Source organism: Platichthys flesus, chromosome 4, assembly GCF_949316205.1.
Source record: "Platichthys flesus chromosome 4, fPlaFle2.1, whole genome shotgun sequence".
Classification (NCBI taxonomy): domain Eukaryota; kingdom Metazoa; phylum Chordata; class Actinopteri; order Pleuronectiformes; family Pleuronectidae; genus Platichthys; species Platichthys flesus.
This window is the reverse complement of record NC_084948.1, coordinates 8,267,448-8,290,391: the sequence shown is the minus strand read 5'-3', so window position 1 is coordinate 8,290,391 and position 22,944 is coordinate 8,267,448. Positions and strand designations below refer to the sequence as shown.

Sequence of the window (22,944 nt, the reverse complement as noted above, 5' to 3'; positions counted from 1 at the left end):
ACACAGAGCTAATAGTGATTGCAACGATTTTAACAGGTTTTTATTTACAGTGTTCCCCTGCCTTTACGTCTTCAGTCACTGTCTGAAAATCTCAAATAAGCTCTGATTTAAAACGTGAAAGACACAACACAATAACTTTTACCAAACTAAACCAGAATGAATCCTCTCAGGTCTTTGTGTCATGAATAATAAACCACATAAGCCAAAACGGACATTGCATATATGTATGTACATATGGAAGCGTTACCGTGGCGACTGCAGCAACAGCAGCTCCACGGAGACAAAAACAAAACAGCAGACAGCTTCCTACGGTGATCAGCCTCAGTGCTGAATCACCATAGACTTTACAAAACTTGTACAATTCAGGTGAGCTCACAATAATATTAATAGCAGCTTGGCGTCTTACCCCATTTTATGCTAGACTCAGAATAACGGTAAAGTCTGCTAGTCAAGCTCCTGCCTCGTTAGCACAGGTGCTTGGTGCAGAGTTATCATATTATTACCTGAGTCCCATTAACTAATCTTAGGCACTTGATTCAAAGTTGCACTCTGGGTTGTTAAGCTTCAGATTCGTCGAAACTGATGCCGCGGTCAGAATACAATATTTTCACAGCCGTTATATTCCGAATTCAAGGGCCGCTCCAAAGCGTTGTGACTGGTTGCAGTGAAGCGTCTGGTCTCGTCATAACAGCGCTGACTTCCCAGTACACAATATTTTCGCAGACCCTTATTATCATTGCTTCAGGATCGATTCAACAGGGTATCTGGCCCATTAAGCAACTGTCCCCGTCAGAACACCACTCCGTCCCCAGATCCCACCGCATTCGTCGTCACTGAATCTTATATCTATTAGGACCCGATTCAACAACAGGGTATTTGGCAGTTTGGTCCCTCACTCGCCGGTGCAGGTAAAAACCGCTTCCTCCAAAACCCCCTGACTAATTCAGGTTGCAGTTTGTTGTATTTGCAAACAATTGTTTGAATCGTCAAATTTTGAAATCTTTTGCGCCATGCTGAAAAAACCTCAAAATCCTTCTCTTGGTTTCTCTCTCATTTCCCCTTCATCTCATTTCTTTATCTCATTTCATTTCATGTCTTTATCTCATCTCATTTCTTTATCTCATTTCATTTCATGTCTTTATCCCATTTAATTTCTTTATCCCATTTCATTTCTTTATCTCATTTCATTGCATCTCAAAAAACACAGAACTTATTTATATCTTACCTCCGATCTCTCCACCGCACTCTCACACCTATAACAATGACTATCTAACTAATACAGAATTTGCTTTAACAGGTTTCTGCCTACCTTGTGATTTAGAGCTCTTGTGAGAATGCGGAGGATCGATCGGAGCCGCCTAGACCTCGAGGTCTGCGGTCTTTCTGGTCAAAAGATTCCTTCTCAGGATCACGTCCGTCAAAACTTCTCTTAGGATCACGTCGGGGGTCACCAAATTGTCAGGCGTGTTGGTTTATCCTAAATAAGAGAAGAGCCGGACTGGTCCAATTTAAATATTTATTGAGATGCAATGAAAGTTGAAAAACATAGCTATGGACAATTATCACAGCCTAGGCTAATTAAGTTAGCAATAAGTAGTGAATAATGCCCCCGAACAAAAGGGGTTTGATATAGTTATAACAGTAGATTTAATATGATTGGTTATGAAAGATTGAAGGGGAGTCACCGCAAATCAATTTGGTTCTCCCTTGTTGGTGCACAGGCATGTCCAGGCCCGGCGTCAGGGGGTCAAATAGGAGGGCAGTGCCCCCCCGCCCGTGTCTCTCTGCCCCCCCATTGGCTGTCAGAGGGGTAATGATTTTTTTTTTCCTGCCGAATTTTTTTTGGGTGGAGTTATAATTTGTTTTGTGTGTCACATTGTATTAATTAATCCGTATCAGAACCACCGTATCCCCGCGGCGGAGAAGGAGCTGCAGGAGCCAACAGCTAGTGAGCAGCCCCAGCTAGCTAGCGGTAGCAACACAGCCGCACAAGCCCCCCCAGCAGAGCGGTCCGAGCGGGAGCGGGAGCACGCCGATTATATCGCCAATCCCCGCTGCAGCAGCGGGCTCTCCCAAACACAAGGCCATGATCACAGTGGTCCTCCTGATGATTTAGGTGAGGACAAGCCCGCTCAGATCATTTTGAAGAACTTTCCCTCTCGCCTTTTTAATGGTCAGAAACGCTCATTTGTTGCCCTGTGGTACAACCAAAGAGACTGGTTAGAATACAGTGTTAAAGCTGAAGCTGCATTTTGTTTTGCATGTCGAAAGTTTGGGACTGTAGATTCTGTGTTCACGAAATCTGGCTATTGTGACTGGAAACACGCAGCAGAGAGAGGATTGCGCAAGCATGCAGAGTGTAAAGAACACATGGAAAATGTGGCAAAGTGGCGGGAGAGTGAAGAGGGCTGATTCAGGACAGGAGATTTCTACCCTTGTGAATGAAGGCCAACTAGCCAGAAATCGGTACTACATCGGTGCTATTATCGACATGTTACAGTTCTTGGCCATAAACCGATTGCCTCTCAGAGGGAGTGTGGAAGCATTTAATTATCAAGGTGATGCAAGCTGTGGACTTTTTTTGTCATTGTTTGAGTACTCTATGAGAAGAGACCCAGAGCTTGAGAAGATACTGCAAACAATCCCACAAAATGCCAGATATACATCACATGACATACAAAATGAACTGATTAAGATAATGAGTGATATTTTAACTGAAGAAATTGTACATGAAGTCAGTGATTCATGGTTTACAATTAAAGTTGATGGCACCCGAGACCCCACAGGGTGTGAAAACATTTCCATCGTGATCCGCTTTGTAGCAGAAGATTTTGAAGTTAGGGAGCGTCTACTAACTATTGCTACTGCAGATGTTGGAGATGCCAAAACTCTTGCAAACACTATCATCACAGAGCTGCGCAGAGTTGGTTTAAGTACATCGAAAATCCTGAGTCAGGTGTATGACGGAGCATCTGTCATGTCTGGGAAGCATGGGGGCGTTCAGAAGATACTGCAGGACATACTCGCCAGAGAGATACCCTACGTCCATTTTTTTAATCATCAGCTCCACCTCGTGGTGATAAACGCAATGTCGAGCGAGGGAGCAATTGAGGACTGTTTTGGAATTAGTGGGTCCCTCTACAAATTCATGAAGAAACCCACTGTTGCAGTCCACTATAAAGGAGACACACTAAAACGTCTGCTCGAACAGCGGTGGACAGGCCATCTAGCTACTGTCACAGTTGTGCTCAAGTCATTTGATGACATTTTCTCTCTGTTGTCAGAGATTGACAGCAATCGTGCCTTTGGAACTGACTTACGAATTGAGGCAGCAGGTCTGATTCGGGCTGTTTCAGAACCAAGCTTTGAATTCATTGGACGCTTTGTGCAGAAGATCTTGCAGCTGCTTGATGCACCCAACAAAATGCTTCAGTCAGAACAAATGGATTTGCTCTCTGGGATGTGGTTAGTGAAAAGCGCATCTGAATGTGTTGCACAACTGCGCTCAGAAAGTGAGTTTAACAACATATTGGGCCAATGTAAAGAGAAAGAAAGGCCACAAAAGAGGAAGAGGATGGTTAACAAAAGTCTCCAAGGATATGTTGTTGAAGAGACCGTTGGCCAGCAGCAGGGTGATACAGACGAGGGTGACACTGAACTGCGGAGATTATTCTACAGCACCCTGGACGCGGTGGGGGAAGAAATGAGCAAGCGTTTCAGTGAACGCAACAGTGAGCTAATGACCGCACTTCAATCTCTGGACCCAAACAGTGAAACGTTCCTTGATGTCAAACATGTAAAGCCCATTCTGACTTTATCAAGCACTGAAATCAATGAAGCAGAGTTTGTGGTTGCTCGCCACTTCCTCAAAACAAACATGACCGCTGACGATGAAACCTGGACAATATCACGGATTATCAAGACATTCCACAGCGCGCTGGAGGCTATGCCAAGTGTGATGACGGCCTTTAAACATGCACTGACGTTTGGAGCATCAACAGCCATGTGTGAGAATTATTTTTCTACTTTAAAAAGTGTTCTCAAAGACAATAGACTCAGCATGCTGCACCAACGAAAAGCACATTTAGTGCAGCTGGCCTTTGAAAGAGACTTAACTAAAAGATTTGCAACTGAATGGAAGGAAGCAGTAATGAAGAGGTTCAACTCTGGGAGACGCCGACTGCAGCTCTACTAAGTGGTGAGTAGAGAAGATATGTATTTAAAGGGGGTATGATATTGTGATTGCTGTTGGTTGTACAACTGGTTTTCATGTGCATATGAAATGAAATTTGACAAATTTGCTTGTTCCGGTAATAATATACCATATAGATGAAGTACAATATGTATGTATGTGCAGATCTGTGGGAAAATCAACACTGCCCCCCTGTGATCATCACATGCCCCCCTCACAATATGGTTCTGGAGCCGGGGCTGGGCATGTCCACGCCTCTTGGCACAGAAATCCAGGAAGTGACAAGAAGCCGCTCTCTATGACGCTTCTACTACTCTGATAGTTGCTAAGTAAAATGTTCTCTTCATGAAAGGCCTTGACACAGCTGATGCCATGTGGGCCATTGGAGAAAGGAATATGATGTTCCTGCTATATTCAAACAATGTCCTGTTGATGTAAACATTAGGATCCTCGAAACCAAAACAACGAGACAAAACAATGTCAACAAAGTCACACTGTCCGACCTCCAGAACTTTATCAGACAGCTGCTTGAAATATATTTGGATGAGTCTAAAGGAATAATGGTTTAATACCAAAAGTTAGAATTCAGAACAATTATAAGATTCATTATTAACAATATTCAGCAAGGGTTATTTATAAATCATTTGAATAAAGGCCTTATATATGGCCCAACTGCTCATGCTTCCCCCCCCCTTTAGTTGCAAATAGTTTCAGTCAGACCCAAATACCAGCTAGAATTTAATATTCAACCCGTAGATCATCATAGGTGGAGGATGAGAGTGAACATTCTAATAACATTTGATATTCGAAACGCTACTATATTCATATCAAATTAACTATCACCCTAAACATGTCATATTTGGAGAGAAGGATGAAAGAGCAGGGAGAAATTACTCACCATGAAGGAAGAACCAGTATATGAAACCCTGACATTATTACTGAAGGACATTATTGAATTATTGTAATGATTTTTTTCTTGCTATATTATGACAAAAATGCACCTTGAGTGTCTTTTCCTTAACAATATATAACAATAAAAAACAAGTTTCAATGGTCACAAAGCAACCATACTATTGATGATGGTGGTGATTCACATGTATAAATAAGGTATGTGGGTTGAGTTACTCGCTTACGGCCATACCACCCTGAACACGCCCGATCTCGTCTGATTGCGTTCAGGTGTGCAACCAGGAAGCGAATGAGCAGAGAGAGCAGGTGGAGAGAGCAGGTGGAATTTTTGTTTTTGTTTGGGCTAGATTGAAAGTGAGTGAGTGTGTTCGTTTTTATTCCCCCAGCAGCTTGCTGTTCGGGGGAACGGCTTTTTTTTGTTTGTGTGTGTGTTTGAATGAGTGACGTAATGGAGAGGAGAGAGCGAGTAGAGAGGAGTAGGACGGATCTCATGGCAACTGACAGCGGACCGGCAAGCACAACGACACAAAATATGGACAACGGCATGGAGCAGATATCGCCCAAGAACACTGACCATGGAAAGACCACGACCACGAGCAGGATCATGGACAACGGCAAGACGCAGCAACCGACAAAGAACGCCGACATTGGAAAGGAAACGACCACAAGAAGGATCACGGACAACAGTAAAAGTACCTCGGAGCTTCTTCAAAGCACAGAAAATAAATTTGAGAAGGAGCTTACCTTGGCGGTAGAGATCATTGGAGATGAGATGGTGACTATGATGGAACTTTTGAGTGAGGTTAAAAAAACGTGCGGGGTGGTGAATGGATGCCGTTTTTACATGCCCAAGAAATACGAAATAACAATGGACAATGTTGAAGGGAAGGATAAACTGTTAGATGGGATTAGAATAAAGAAGAGCACGGTATTGGCAAAAGAAATTAGAAATGACGAACTAGTTGTATCTTTTTTAAACTTGCCGACGTACATTGTGGATGGTGTCATTCTTGCAAAACTTGCAGAATGGGGAGTTAAGGCAATCTCGCCAATTAAAAGAATAATGTGGCCAGGAACGGACATAGCCGATGGAACCAGGTTCTTGAAGGTCCGGTTCACTGAAACAGTGAAATCGTTACCCTACTCAACCAAGTTCGAAACACTAGTGGGGGGAGAGTACTTCCGCGTGATCCATGACAGGCAGAGGAAAGTATGCAGATTATGTATAAAACCGGGTCACATCTTTAGAGAATGCCCAGAATTCAGATGTCACAGATGTAAAAAACAGGGACACTATGCAAGGGAGTGTGTCCCAGAAGCAGCGGAGAGAGAGGATGTCGGTGTTGCGGAGGAGGTCAACAGCACTGACAGCGAGGAGGAGGAGCCAGAGGACAGCGACGATGACGACATGCAGACGGAGGGAGACCCAGGGGGCGTCCCAGAGAGCACGGCGGAGTCCAAGGTGCAGAACCAAAGACGGCATCCCCTGAGTGACGCCGCAGCAGGAGACGTGTTGGAAACTATGTGGCAGGAGGAGAGCCGGTCCGGAGAGGAATCGAGTGGAGAGAAGGCTCCCCGTGAGAAGACTCCAGCAGACGGAACCGGCAGCGTTGGGGTAAAGCAGCATGGAGATGGAAACCGAGACGAGAGGGAAACTGCGATGGACTTCATGATTATCGAGGGTATTTCAGAGGCAGAGAGTGTAAGCAGACCGCAGAAGGAACGAAAGGCGCGGGAGACCACAAAGAAAAGGAAAGCTGCGCTCCAAGCTGAGGAGAAAAGGAGGAAGAGGGAGGAAAGAAGGACAAAATGAAGGTTTGAAATGAAACCATAATTATGTGTTTAATGTTAAGCTTGATTTCATTCAACACAAATGGGCTAAGAAATCAAAGCAAATTTGAACTATTACATAAATGTAAAAATAATGACATGTTATGTCTGCAAGAAACGAACTGGACAGACCAGATCATGAAAGATATAAAAACGAAATGGAAAGACATTATGTATGTAAGAAAATAGTGGCCTGCATAGAGAATGGAAAAAAGAACATAGACATGTGTAGAAACAAGGGATTATGGTGGGAAAGACTGAAGCAAAAGATAAGGACAATAAGTATTAGATATGCAAAGGTCCGGGCTTTTAAAGAAAGAGAGAAAATAAAATGGTTGAAGGATGAGCAGGCAGAAGAGGCAGAAAGAATTGATAAGGATCCAAAACATAGCATAGAAAAATACCTAAAGGTGAAATCCAAACTGGACGTTTATGAACAGACTAAATGTATGGGGGCAATAACAAGGAGTAGGGAGAAGTATGCGATGAAGGGGGAGAGATGCACAGGCTATTTTTTGGGATTAGAAAAAGGGAAACAGGAAAGGGTATATATTGAAGAGTTAGAAAATGAAAATGGAGAGATAATAAATGATTTTGTAGACATTATTGGAAATGTTGGGAAATTATATAAAAATCTATACAAAAAAGGAAATGCAAAGAAGGAAGATAGAAATACAGTATTAGGTAATATTAAGAAAACGCTAACAAATGATGCGAAAAGTATGTGTGATGACAACATCAAAGACATAAAAATAAAGGAATCAATAATGTCATTAAATACCAATAAAAGTCCGGGAACAGATGGCCTTACAAGTGAATTTTATAAAACATTTATCGACGATCTGCTCCCAATTTTAAACATAATATATGCAGAGATGGAGAAGGAACAGGAGATACCAGAGTCGCTGGCAACAGGACTAATAACGATCATATATAAAAATAAGGGAAGCAAAAGAAAACTATAGGCCACTAACTGTACTAAACACAGATTACAAGATCTTAACAAAAGGTATTAGCAAACAGAATAAAACCAGCAGCACCAACAATCATAGCACCAACACAGGCATATGGGATACCAGGGAGGGACATATCGGACATTATTTGCACAATAAGGGACACAATCGAATGCATGGGGAAGGATGGTGGAATTATTTTAAGTATGGACCTTAATAAAGCCTTCGATAGGGTTGAGCATAGTTTTTTATTTTGCACATTAGAAAAAATTGGTTTTGGGCAAAGAATAATCAACTGGATTAAATTATTGTACAAAAATGCAAGGAGTAGGATAAAAACAAATGGAGCAATAACGGATCCTTTTCCATTGGAGAGATCTGTGAGGCAAGGATGCCCGCTATCGGCAGTACTTTACAAATTAACTGCAGAAAGTCTCGCGGAAATGATAAAGGAGGATAAGGAAATAGACGGGATAAAATTGCCAAATGGAGGTGAAAGCAAAATACAGCAATATGCTGATGACACCACTTGTATGGTAAAAAATATGAATAGCGTGAAAAGGATAATGGGAAAAATGGAAATATATGGGAGAGCAGCAGGGGCTAAAGTAAATATAGACAAAACTGAAATAATGTACTTCGGAAATATAAACGAAAATGATTGTAACATACCTTTTAGAATTTCAAAGGATTATATGAAAATATTGGGGATAAATATGGGAGGGAAAGAAAAGGAGGCAAGAGATGAGACATGGAATGGGGTAATAAATAAAGTGAAAAACAAATTAAATGCGTGGAAGCCGAGGAGATTGAAATTAAAGGGGAAGGTTTTAGTGGTAAATGCATTAATACTATCCAAGATTGTCTATGCCTTGACTGTGATAGACATGCCAGAGTGGGTGCACAAAGAGCTAAACAGCACAATTACAAATTACATGTGGGATGGGAAACTGGCAAGAATAGCACAAAAGACACTGATAGGGAAATATGAAGAAGGAGGATTGAAATTGGTGGACTTGAATATTAAGAAAAAAGCAATACGAATAAAAACTGTTAAAAAGTATCTGTACGATAGGGTTGATTATGGATGGAAAAATGTTTTTAAGGAATATTTATATAAAAATGGAAGATGTGAAGAAAACGGTCTAATAATGATAATGAAAAACTCCATATATGAGAAAGTACCTAGATATTATAAAGAGGTGTTTGATGCATGGGGGAAATACAGAATAAACATTAAATATGAATGCACAAAATACAGTCAGGTAATAAATCAACCAATATGGTGTAACCCATTGATAAAAATGAACAATAACATGCTATGGGATAAAAAATTATTTTATTCCGGACTAACGCAAATAAAAGATTGCCTATATGAATTCATACCTGGGTTTCTAAGGTACCAGGCTATAATAGACGCAGTTAAGGAGTATGACGAAGAAATGAACGAAACAACTACTGTAAATATGTATGATAAAATAAAAGAAAGCATACCAATAGATTGGGTGAGGCAAATAGAAAATAACGTGGTTATAGAAAGGAAAATAACGTTCCCCGAGTTATATATAGAGAATAATGGGGAAAAAAGGCCACTAAGTGATTCAAAGGTAAAGGACTACTACAAAGCGCTGATCCAAAATTAATTTAAGGAACCTGCATCGGAAAAGGTTTGGGAAAAGGTGTTCCCAGGTATGGAAGGAAATCAAATATGGAAGCAGTGGAATGTAAGCAAGAAAAGTATAGAATGTCAGGATCATACGGCACAACAGACTGTACACTAATGTGGTGATACACCAAATAAATAAGAATGTAAGAAGGGAGTGCGATATATGCAAAACTGATCCGGAGACATTAATGCATTTGTATTATGAGTGTGACAAACTGAAGATCTTTTTCACGAAGTTAAAGGAATTCTTGCAAAAGAACTGGGGGAAGCTGTATTTTGAGGGAAAGGACTGGAAAAAAATGGTTCTCTTTGGAGTATGGGAAAAGAAAGAGAAAGTAAACATAAATATGATAAACTATGTACTAAGTCATGCTAGATATGCTATATGGCTAAGAAGGAATCTAGCACATTTTGAACAAAGAATAATATCTGTCTGGGCCTACTTTGTATTGGGGTTGAAAAAAGACATAAGTTTAATTTTTAAGTATGAAAAGGAAGAATTTCAACATTTTGTTAAGGGATGCAGTTTCATTTCTGTCAATCACAAAGGAAAACTGATGTATAGGATTGAATAATGCTTGGCAGGAGGGCCTATTTGTTAAAATGCTGATGTTATTGTTTGCTTTTATTTTATTTATTTTGTGATTTTACGTTTGAATTCAAGTATGTTTTTTTTCCTGAAGATTACGCTTGTACATAAAAACTGATTTATTTTTATAATAAAAGGTTAAAAAAAAAACACGCCCGATCTCATCCGATCTCGGAAGCTAAGCAAGGTCGGGCCTGGTTAGTACTTGGATGGGAGACCGCCTGGGAATACCAGGTGCTGTAAGCTTTTTACAATTTTCTCTGCAACTAGCAGAGGGGGCTGTTGCTGCTGCTTTAAAGGAGAAACACCTTTGAAAGAGCATGAAAGACTCAGCATCAAAGAAAACCAGGCTATGGAACACACAAACATCATCACTGAAGTAAACAGAGTGAACATTTAAATGCCTTTTGATATTCGAAACACTACTTTATTCATGCACTAGTAACCTATCACTCTCAAAATGTCATATTTGGAGAGAAGGATGAAAGAGCGGGGAGTTTACTCACCATCAAGGAAGAAACAGGATATGAAACCCTGACATTATTACTGAAGGACATTATTGAATTATTGTAATGATTTTTTTCTTGCTATATTATGACAAAAATGCACCTTGAGTGTCTTTTCCTTAACATTATATAACAATAAAAAACAAGTTTCAATGGTCACAAAGCAACCATACTATTGATGATGGTGGTGATTCACATGTATAATTAAGGTATTGTGGCTTGAGTTACTCGCTTACGGCCATACCACCCTGAACACGCCCGATCTCGTCTGATTGCGTTCAGGTGTGCAACCAGGAAGAGAAGGGAGCAGGAAAACGTTTGTTTGCAGATTAGGCTGATATAGAAGCCTGGTGTTTTTTCTTCTTATTGATTGGTAGAGTATATGATTTTGACAAAATCGTAATTTAATTATAGTTGAAAATCTCCCCACAGCTTTTTTTGCTGTTTGGGGAGGCCTTTGTTTGACGAATGGACCACATGGCAGCAGACACAGGACCGGAGCAGACAATGCCTAGCAGTGGAGTTGGAGCACTGGAGGAAGAGGGAAGGAATGGGATTGGGAATCGGACAGAAACGGGAGAAGGACGGCAGAAAGAGTACGGGAAAGAGCTGACCGTGGACGTTGAGGTGGAGGGAACAGCAGTGATTTCCATGATGGATATTCTGCGGGAAGTGAAAGTGCAATGTGGAGTGGTGAGCGGGTGCCGTGTGAGAGGGAAAAAAAACTTTGAAATTACCATGAAGGATGAGGTGGGAAAGCGCAAACTGCTGGATGGCGTGCGTGTAAAAGGAGCCTTAGTGCATGGCAGAGAGATTGTGAACAACGACATGGTGGTTTCTTTTATCGACTTACCTGTTTATATGGAAGATGCAACAATACTGCGAAGGCTGGAGGAGTGGGGTGTACGGCCAATATCTGCTATCAAACGGCGCAAGTGGCCGGGGACGGAGATTGTGGACGGGACAAGATTTTTAAAAGTCCGCTTCAATGAGCAGGTACGATCACTCCCGTACTCAACCAAGCTAGAGACTCTTAGAGGAGCGGAGTACTTTAGAGTAATACATGCACGGACGTAATTTGGGGGGGGGGGACACAGGGGACATGTCCCCTGCGCTTTTTCAAAAGGACGTTCTGGTCCCCTGCAGTTTTCACCGTCCGGAAACCATGTAACGCTAAGGTAAACATAGACTCGTCAGGCACTAGGACCAAGCGGAAACGGCCGCTCGAGCTGAAGCCAGTTTGCTTTCGTTTAGACCTGCCCACAAGCTCCTCCATTGGCTCTGCATTCCTTGTTTGATTGGCCGTCCCCGCTGTCACTCCATCAGGTTTATAACCTGATGGAGCACCAGGACGCACACCGGTCTGCCAGTTGGGGAGGAGGCCGTGTTAATCTTCCGCTGTAAATTGGGCGTTTGTTTTGGCTGGGCCATGTCAGCTGGAAGGATTGTAATATCAGAGGTTTCATTTACATTAACGTTTGAATCGGTGTGTGTGTGTGTGTTTGGTAATTAGACGCAGCCAGGATGTCTAAAAAAAGAAAAGTGGACATAAGAGACTTCTTTCAAAGTCAAAGTGTAAGTTACTCAAAGAAATGCGTTACACCATCCTGCGACACCTTCACTGGCTCCCAATAAAGCAGCACGTCCACTTCAAGATCCTTCTCATCAATTACAAAGCTCTCAGTAATCTTGTAAAGTGTATTTGAGTTATATTGAAAGTGCTGAAAAATAAAATGTATTGTTAAAAAAAGGCGCGAAAATGTCTGGAGGAAAGCAGAGGTACCAGTTTCTATCAATCGCTCTAAAAACCCCATTTCCTAACTTTAGCCACATAAAATATATATGCAGACGTTCAGGAAGAGCTCAGGATGCTCACAGTGAAGCCGGTTCAATGATAGGAACTAACTACAGTTTGGCCAAAAATGCTTCGGTTTCAGTGGTTTGTCTCTCAGCTGTGTCAAATGTCACAGGAGCCGCTGCGGGTGACTGCTCTGCTCTGATTGGTGGGCGCCACCAGGCCCTGACAAAATGTCTTTAGAAATGTTCTAGTTGTTGTTATTGTTATTATTATTATTATCATTATCATTATAACAGTAGAGCCTCAACAATGCAACGGATTTTAAAATGCTTATATTTAATGCCAAAGAGATACACTTATTTTCATGTATTATTTTTTATGTTGAAAGGCAGCAACATGTTATGTTGTAAAACACTAACAATGAAAGATTTAGGGAAAAATACAATAAAACCTCGGATTACAAATGTGATTTTATACATCAATACTCATAATTGTGAAAAAAGAAGTTTTTTCCTCTATAACCGTATCATTAAAATTGATGATTGTTGCACCCCAAACTGTCCCACTGCTCATGTCATGCATCAATATATTTTTGTCAGGTGACGGATAGTAGAGATGCAGAAGGAGATCTAGGAGGAGAGGCTGGAGGAGGGAGAGCAGGAGAGGCTGGAGGAGGTAGAGGAGAAGAGGCTGGAGGCTCACAGGTGAGGTTGAAAGAATAAACATGTTAGTTATGAGATTAAACATTGTGACAAATGTTAGGGTGATGATAATCTGTATCAGAGCTTTCAAAGTTTTGTGGCAGTTTGTCACATACACCAAGAAAGGATGGATGCCTTGGACAGGAAGAAACTCTGCCAGGAATTCATCATTGCCAATGACCGAAGACAACATGTGTTTGGAAGCTTCATGTAGCTGAGAGGCCGCAAATATACTAACTGAGGCTGGTGGATCTGTTAACCTCGCCACTGTGTGAAAGAAACAAAGAGATAACAAATACAGTGTTATCAGACAAACCGTGTAATTATAAATATACACCCTTTCACACCTTAATTGCCACGATCATCCTGTAAGGCTTAACAAGACGAGAAACTACTATAACTGCCTAAAATGACAGTGGTTCTGTGTTACATTAATTTTTAAAAAATTTGATCACTTGACTACTTATTCAGTGTAAGTAGTCAAGTGATCAAATTTATTTAAAATTAATGTAACACATTGTATGTAATGTATGGACATTTTATTCAATTTCTCCCCACCTGTGATATTCCTGCCTGTTTGACCTGCCCACCACTGGGTAGTGCTATGTAAATGAGGTCTGTTTACCATATATTCCAAAAATAAGTGTAAAATTGGTGCTACTGAGATGGAGTGAAGTTGACTAACAAGGTGAAACACAGAATTGGGTGATAATGTTTTGCTACATGCTTTACAACCAGACAAACCAAAAAAGGGAACAGTAAACTTAAAAGTAGCAACAGAAAACTAGAAGAACTACTAGAAAACACAGTGAACTGAAGAGTTTTATAAAACATATGTGTCCCCCCCCCACCTCTGAAATCAAAGTTTTGTCACTGAACACATGACCGACAGGTGCGGGTGTGCCGACTCTGCATCAAGCCAGGACACATCTTCAGGGAGTGCCCTGATTTCAAGTGCTTCAGGTGCCAGAAGACCGGGCATTATGCGCGGGAGTGTGAGGAACGAAACGCAGCGGCGAGAGAGGAGGAGGAGAGAGGAGAACAGATGGAGGAGAAAGACGGAGAGAGCGATGACGGAAGGGGAGCTGAAGAGGAGGCGGAAGGTGGGAACGAGGAAGCTGAAAGAGAACTGGAATGGCGGTATCTGACAGCGGCGACAGTGCTGAGAAGGACGGTGATGCCATGCCAGACTCGCGGTCGTCTGCAGGAGGAACTACGCACACTTTGAGGGGCGGAAAGTGAAAATAAAAATGTTGTTTAAATCAATCATGAAAAGAGATGTGAACTTGATGTATAAGTATGGAGGGGAGAAGGCGGAACATTTCTTTGTGAGTGGGAGTAAATTAATCTTTGAAGGGGAGGGAGGGGAGATATTGTTTAACTGGTGAAAAGACTGGGGCATGCAGATTGAGCTGTATTTTCTGATTTAACGTAACATTTGTCCTGTCTGCATTAGAATTGAGTGAGTTTTTGTGTAGGATGGACAAGAGAAGGGGATTAAGTTGGGTTTGTAAAAGGTTTTTTTTTCTCAGAGATGATTCATGTAAATAATACTCTGTGTTATAGCTTGCTGTAAACGTGTGAACTGGAAAATAATAAAAAAAGATTAAAAAAAAAAGAACATTCCCGATCTCGTCCGATGTCGGAAGCTAAGCAGGGTCGGGCCTGGTTATTACTTGGATGGGAGACCGCCTGGTAATACCAGGCGCTGTAAGCTTTTTACAATTTTCTCTGCAACCAGCAGAGGGGGCTGCTGCTGCTGCTTTAAAGGAGAAACACCTATGAAAGACTCAGCATCAAAGAAAACCAGGCTTTGGAACACACAAACATCATCACTGAAGTAAAAAGAGTGAACATTTAAATGCCTTTTGATATTCGAAACACTACTTTATTCATGCACTAGTAACCTATCACTCTCAAAATGTCATATTTGGAGAGAAGGATGAAAGAGCGGGGAGTTTACTCACCATCAAGGAAGAAACAGGATATGAAACCTTGACATTATCACTGATGGAAATTGTCATGATTTTGTTTCTTGCAATATCATGAGAAAATTGCACCTTCAGACTCTTTATTTAACATAAACAACAACAAAAGATAAGTTTCGATGGACACAAAATAAAAGGAAAGTGTTGATTAAGGTGATGATTCTCTGTATCGCCAGCAGAGCTTGGTGTTGCTCCTGCTTCAGAGGAGACACATTTTGGAAAGAGCAGGAAAGACTCGCAATCAAAGCAAGAAAGGATATTCAACCCGGAGATCATCATAGGTGGAGGATGAGAGTGAACATTCCAATGACATTTGATATTCGAAACGCTACTGTATTCATGTCAAATTAACATATCACCCTAAAAATGTCATATTTGGAGAGAAGGATGAAAGAGCAGGGAGAAATTTCTCACCACGAAGGAAGAACCAGTATATGAAACCCTGACATTATTACTGAAGGACATTATTGAACTAGAAAATTCCTCCTGCCGAGAAATTTCGAAATGGGTGCCTTCTGCGTCCGGGTCGAAAAGAGACTTTTTTGGGGAAGAGAGACAGACTGTCTCAATTTGAGAGAGAGAGAGAGAGACGGAGAGAGAGAGACTGGCTGCTTTAAGAGAGCGATAGACAGACCCAGAGAAGGAGAGACCCAGAGAGGGAGAATGGCTATAAAAAAGAGAGAGAGAGAGAGACAGACTGGCTGCTTTAAGAGAGAGATAGTAAGACCCAGAGAGAGAGAGAGATCATTAGAGAGAGAGAGAGAGAGGGAGACTGGTTTAAGAGAGAGAGATAGTTGATCAGTAGTCAACTGGCCACCTCTGGGTCACTGTCCCTCTGCTCTACTGACTGCAGCACCTACAGTGTTGATCAACACCCGTGAAGTATTCTATAAATAGATCTGACTGTCCCCCCTCCCTCTATGTGTGTGAGTCCCTGATTACGCCAGGTGTGCGGGAATGAGAGGGAGACATCAGACCTCAGGAGAACGTCCCGAACAAAATGCTCTAATACAAAATCTATAACTCCTACCCGTGAAATGAAAACACCGTGAGAATCAAAAGGCTTGGACGAACAAGAACATATCTATATTATTGTTTAGAGCCAAAAAATGAGGCTGTAAGAGCATTTTAGAAACGTACTTCTCATTTCATAATTCTCCTCCAAAGAAAACCTTGTTACTCAAAAACTATAAGTCCTATTTGGAAAATGAACACATTGACTTAAGATATCATTGACAGTTGATTGTTTAAAGAATTCAACAGTTCCCCCCTGAAAGACAAAGAAAATACAAATAAAATGTTTGTATCTTACCCACATTGATACTGGAACACGCCATGTTGAGTTACTGTCCCTCTGCGCCTCTGAATGCACTAACTGCAGTGTTGATTAACACCTGTGAAGTCTAAAAATAGATTTCATTGTTCCCCCCTCCCTCTGCGTGTGTCGCTCTGATTACGCCAGGTGTGATAGACAGAGAGGGAGACAGCAGCCCTCTGGAGAACGTCCCGAACAAAATGCTCTAATTCAAAATCTATAACTACTGTACGTGAAATGAAAACACCGTGAGAATCAAAAGGTTTAGCCGAACAAGGACATATCTATATTATTCTTTAGAGACAAAAAATGACGCTGTACGAGCAGTTTAGAAACTTACTTCTCATTTCATAAATCTTCTCCGAGAATAATCATTGTTTTCTATTGAACAGATATATTTCCACACTCTAGCTCTCTGCTCAAACACACTGTAAAATCCAATAGCTGCCCTGACATACATTCATTAGTTAACTTTACTAGGTTATCAACAATATGCACTTATGACTGGTATTTATCAAGTAACAGTTACTTGCATGGTGAAAAGCGCAAAATACTTAGTGTTAAGAGTGAAGATTACTTTATTTAGAGTTATGCTCACTCGCAACAATAAGTAGCCAACACAGTCTCACTCCCACTGCGCATTCAAAGAAGAAGAAGAAGAAGTGTGCATGCGCAGTAGCAACATTCAGTCTCTCCCGCTCGCCAGTCCAGCACACAGGCCGGGACACTGAGGGCAGCCTGCTGACTCGACTTTTGCGCCGTCTTGTTTATTCTTTTGAAAAATAATAAGGTAAGTTATCAAGCAAGTGTTTCTGTTAATATGTTTTAATTACTGCTAGGACTGTTAGCGTTCGCTAGCTAGCGCTAGCGCTAGCGTTAGCGTTCGCTAGCTAGCGTTAGCCCTAACCCTAATTTTTAAATCATGACCTCTACCTCTGATATTTAAAAAGAAATCTTAAGACATCATTTTAGCCTGAATTTTAAGCAAGGTGCCTCCATTATTAGTTGATTTTGCCTAATGCTATCTTAATTGTTGTGCCCTTGCTCACCTGTGGTTTTTGTTTTTGTTGCAGTGTCTTTCTATCACGTGCAGCACATTGGGTGTAGACATGTGCTATATAAATTAAGATTGATTAATTACATGAATACCTTTGAGGTCTAATAAAATTAAAATGTTACATTTTCATATTTTTCCATCCGCTCCCATTCTAAGCTGCTGTGCCAATGTGAGGACAGAGAACTACTGCATAATAGGAGCAATAAAAAAAAAAATCTGATAATTTTTTTGACCAAAATTATTAGGAAACTATAGCCCAAGGTTGGATTTGCCTGAACTTGTACTTTATTATTAAAAACAGGTTCCTGTAATACCTGTGTTAAGCATGCACATATTAAGGAACGTGTGAGTAATCTACAAACCACGACATCACTGGAACTTCCTTGTAACTACAATATTTTTCTCTTTCAGAACAAGTGCTCAGAGCTACTGAAGAGCTGCTTTGACAACGTGGGCCCAGTGCACTGGAGGTGAGATGCCAGTAGTTTATATTATGGGGGACATTTCATCTTAAAAAATCCAAAAAACTTCTCGTGAGCCATAATCCATATGTCCAGAACCAGCGTCATGTAAATTTATGTGCAAAAGTTGCCATTTAATATATGTTTACAGGCTAAATCCGTCTGTATGCTGTTAGCTTTTAGGCACATGTGCACGAGCAGTCATTTTGTAATTTTGCATGTTGCGGGTTCCGGACATATGGATTATGGCTCATGAGAAGTTTGGAGGGTTTTAAACCTTTTTTGGGGGTACTTTTATTCGGTTTTGCCTGTGCTTACCGCAGACATCCATTGTTTGGAAAAATACAGGAAGCTGTTTCCCCGTGGAGCTCCAGCAGTGCTTAGAGGGCTAAAAAACCTTCACCTGACATCTTATCAGCAAGGGGTGAGTAGATGATGACCGTATTTTCATTTTTGGGTGAACTATTCCTTTAAGGAGTTATAACCACCAGCAGTAGAACAGTTTTTGACAAAGTGCTGCACCTTAATTAGATTAAATTGAGAGACTATTCTTACTTATAATGTCCTTTGAAAATATTTCTTGCAGATGCTTTGGAACTGTAAGCAGTGCCTCTTTTCCGCAGACAAAAGAGGACAGTTGTTAAAACACTGTCGCCTAAAACATGGAGGTTTTACTGTAGCTTTTGAATGCTGCATTATCTATAGCTGAATTTGTTCATCATCCACTTCTAGAAACCAGATGTGACAGCGGTACGCACCGTTGTACTCCGAGGCCTCCCTGTTCTACTTGGTTATGACCCCAGTGACTTCTACAACACCTGCTTCGTAAGTTTTCATAGGAGCATCTTAAAGGAGCACACACAGTTATGGGGAAATTTGATTTGTATTTACCAGTGTCTCAATTAGAGTGAGATAAAAAAACAAAAAAAACGTAATACTGAATATATCCATGAGTTCAGTACAAACATTGGCATGGGCTGCTTGCTGACTGACAGTTTGATGTCTACCAGAAGTGTAAAATTACCAGCCTAGCTCCTGTGAAGTGAGAGGAATACCTTTCATCTCCAAAACTGAGTTATTTAAGTACAAGACCTTGTACATATTATTTTTTGTGGTTTCTGTTTTATTTTGAATGATGCAGTGGAGCGAAACAGTAAATCCAGGGGGAGGGAGAGGGGATAACATGCAGCAAATGGCCCAGGACAGATTCAAACCTGGGGTCACTGTGGTAAGGACACAGTAGGAGATGTGTCCCCCAGCAGTCTAAGCCTATAGCAGCGTAGCTATAAAATGGTTAAGGGCTACCTGAACCAGCCCTAATTAAAAGCTCTGTCATAGAGGAAGGTTTTAAGCCTGGACTTAAATGTAGAGAGAGCGTCTGCCTCTCTGACCCATTGAGAGAGCTGATTCCACAGTCACTATCAAATAAAGCAGAAATGCCTCAAAAAAATCTTAAATGTTTTCAACTTAGCTTAGTGCAAATCATGGCAGTGAATATTTTGTTCACTTTTACCGAGTATGCCACTGACTTCTATCCACTGCCATTGTTTGCGCTGAGCTAAGCCATGATGTTAAGAGCTGAAAGCCAGCTACTGGATGTACAGACACAAAAAAGGTATTGATCATGTTGTCTCACTATGAAAATGATAGAGAAAGTATTCCTTTAATGCACAAGGCTGGAAGGCAGTATAGGGCAGGACACAACAACTGCCAACAACATTTCCCTGTTGTAATGTAATGTTTTTGTTTGGTTTCATCACAGGATTGTGACACTGATGAGACCTGGGTAAAAGTATCTGTCGGGGTGCTGACTGTTCTCCCTGAAGATCTGCAACTCCTTCCAAATCAGCTCCACCTTCACCCAATGTCTACTGCCATCATTGTTGAGGGAGGTATTGTAATGGATGAACTCCAGAACCTACCTGAGGCACTTTGACTTTTGTTTGGAATGTCATACGCTTTGCATTTAGACCCTAAAGCCATGAAAAACACTTTCTGCTTCATTCAAAGAGTGATGCTTGGCTTGGGAGAGGACAAACTCCCACCAAATTACAAAGTCTTAAAAATCTCTTGTTGAGTTAGAATGCAAATGTAGAGTGGATTCAGTTGTTTTTTATTGTTCACTAAATTAACACACTCCACTCAAATTGTCAGCCCATGGGTTCATCAGCAAGTATAGAGGCTGTACATGTATGTATATTCATTCACATATATGTGAGATCCATTGCCAGTTATTACCCTGTCAGGTTTTTGCGCTCATTGAGTAAAGCCACTTTGCACTTTTTTTTTATTTTTTATATATATGTAGTTTTTATTTAGTGATTTTTGAGTAACATTATTCAGGAATACAAAAGTGCACTTGTCAGCTTGTGGGTTATTTCCCATTGGTGGGAAAGAACTGTTAGTTGTTACAGTTTTAAGGCTGTGTTTACTGTATTATTGATCTTGATATTGATATTGAGCTGTGTTTGTGGATGTCCTTCAAGGCAATCTTAAGAAAAAAAGTTGATATAAATGGAAGAAAAATTAAAAACAATTGATATATTTGAACATTCAACTGTGTTATTACCTCGATTTATTATATTTAATTGTAACTCCGATTATTTTAGGAGATTGGAACCTTTTTTTCATTCCTGTATAGATATTTGAGCCACTTAGATTGTTGAAGTAACACTTACTTGTTTTTTTAAGTGCAATCGGTTTGCATGGTTTTAGCAAGTAAGTTAGATTGCTGTTCAAGTAAATATAACTTAGAAATGCTAAGTTAGTCCAACTTAGATAATTATGTTATATGGACTAAACACAGAGTAAATTTCACATGCAATGACTTAGTAGATTAAAATAGGAATTCTGAGTAGTCTTTACTAAGTCGAGAGTACATCTAAAGTAAGTTATCAAGCACACTCTACTTGATTGTTTTAGTTGCTTAAACTCATGTATAAGTATACTCTAATAAGGAAGCACTAGTTAGTACAACTTAAAATACCTAGTTCTCTTTACATGTTTTTTTAAGTGCAACCGGTTTGCATGCTTTTTTAAAGTAATGATAACTAATTGGATTTTACAGTGCAAATACTTGTTACTCAAAAACTATAAGTCCTGAATGGAAAAAGAAAACATTTTGAGAATCACAAGAGTTTACACTACAACCAGATATGTTTTTCTCATTTATTCGTGAGAGCTGAGAAATGGAGCCGTGGGGGCGATTTACGTTTTATTTTTCAGTTTTAATCTTTTCAGAAAAATCTTCAGAATTAACATGGGGCTCCAATGGGAGAAGGATCCGGAAATAATTCCTCGATTTTTCGATGCGTATATAAGCAAAGGTCCGAGAGATTTGAGAGTGACATGTCTGCGAAGGAAACAATCTCACCACCTCAAATATCTAAAAATCATGTCTGAGAACCTTCGTTTGGGGATGTTTCCGATGCAGGAGCACCGGAAACACCACCAGCCAGGGCAGGCGGGGGCCCCGGTGCAGGAGCAGCAGAACCATCAACGGCCAAGGCAGGAGGGGGCCCCGGTGCAGGAGCAGAGGAACCACCCCCGGCCAAGGCAGGCGGAGGCCCCGATGCAGGAGCAGAGGAAACACCACCGGCCAAGGCAGGCTGAGGCCCTGATGCAGGAGCAGAGGAACCACCCCCGGCCAAGGCAGGCGGAGGCCCCGATGCAGGAGCAGAGGAACCACCCCCGGCCAAGGCAGGCGGAGGCCCCGATGCAGGAGCAGAGGAATCAACCCCGCCCGAGGCAGGCGGAGGCCCCGGTGCAGAGGCAGCCGACTGGCCCCCACCGGCTCTGTCCGGGCACAAGCGGATCAGGTGTCCCTCCTTCACACAGCCAAAACATTTCATGTTCCCTGATGTTACATACACCGTGTAGTTGAACTCCTCAACTTTAAAACTAAAAACCAGGTTCAACTCTTCCTCACTTTTCTTGAGCACCATAAAAACGTGTCGCCTAAAAGACACGACATGTTTTAGATTTGGAGATCTACTGTAAATGGGGATCATTTTTATGGGGGACATTAATTGTCCATGTCTGGCCAGTTCCTTCTCCAATAGCTAATTTTTCAGGAATGGGGGGACATTAGAAATGAGGACCTTCCTGACCGGATTTGCCAGGGACAGCACAGGTGTGAAGGAGCCCTGAATCACCACTCCCCTCTCCAGTAGCTGGTTAGCTTTTTCAATGCTATCCACAAACACCACCACAGCACTGTTCATACGTGAGGCAGACTTCACACTGTCATACACCACAACCTCACCCACAGCCAGACTGACCTCCTCCACCGAGCAGTCCAAAGCTGGACACAGTTTGATGCCGTGTCGGCGTGTTAGCTTGTGGAGGCCGAAGCCTCCACCTGCAGCAGCCATGCTGCACAAACACAAAACTAACAACTAAAAACTGCTGCTCATGACACCGTCACTCACACAGAAACAAAAAACACCTCTAACACAAGTGCAGAGGGAAAAAGACAAAAGAAAACGGGTAGAAAAAACAAACAATTTGAACAAACTTTCTCCAGCTCACTCACCAGACTCACTCCCAACATGCACTCCAACAGAGAGAGAGAGAGAGAGAAACTGGCTGGTATAAAAGAGAGAGCAACAGACTTGATCAGTAGGTGGCGCTATCACTAACACTGCATACACACTCATATATCTCTTCAGGTCAGGGCTCTGATCATGTGACAGGATTTTGGGGGCGATTGCTTAAACTTCATTTTCACACCGACCACCAGGTGGCGCTATCACTGTCACTTCATACACACTAATACAGGAACCTGATGTGGAGCCAATCACATTGTTGTCCAAATCATTGAGAGTTGTATGTTTAAAGAGTTCAATAGTCCCTTTCTGAAAAACAATGTTGGAGTCTTTCCCTTACCTGGACTTGAAGTCGCCACCTCTGGGTCTCTATCCCCCTGCCCTACTGACTGCACCACCTATAGTAATTATTAACACCTGTGGAGTAGTCTA

The 22,944-nt window shown here is 41.4% G+C and overlaps 1 protein-coding gene across 2 annotated transcripts; it reads left to right on the top strand.

The window, feature by feature from the left end:
- Positions 1 to 10,917: 10,917 nt before the first annotated feature.
- Positions 10,918 to 14,755, top strand: LOC133951326 (uncharacterized). 2 transcript variants are annotated; one of them, XM_062385203.1, is made up of 3 exons: positions 10,918 to 11,641; positions 13,043 to 13,147; positions 14,037 to 14,755. In XM_062385203.1, the coding sequence occupies exons 1-3, from the start codon at positions 11,114 to 11,116 to the stop codon at positions 14,370 to 14,372; spliced, it is 969 nt and encodes a 322-aa protein (XP_062241187.1). In that variant the 5' UTR covers positions 10,918 to 11,113; the 3' UTR covers positions 14,373 to 14,755. The 2 variants fall into 2 exon arrangements, with proteins under 2 accessions (XP_062241187.1, XP_062241188.1); XM_062385204.1 differs by having other exon boundaries at positions 10,918 to 11,338; positions 14,037 to 14,754.
- Positions 14,756 to 22,944: the final 8,189 nt, after the last annotated feature.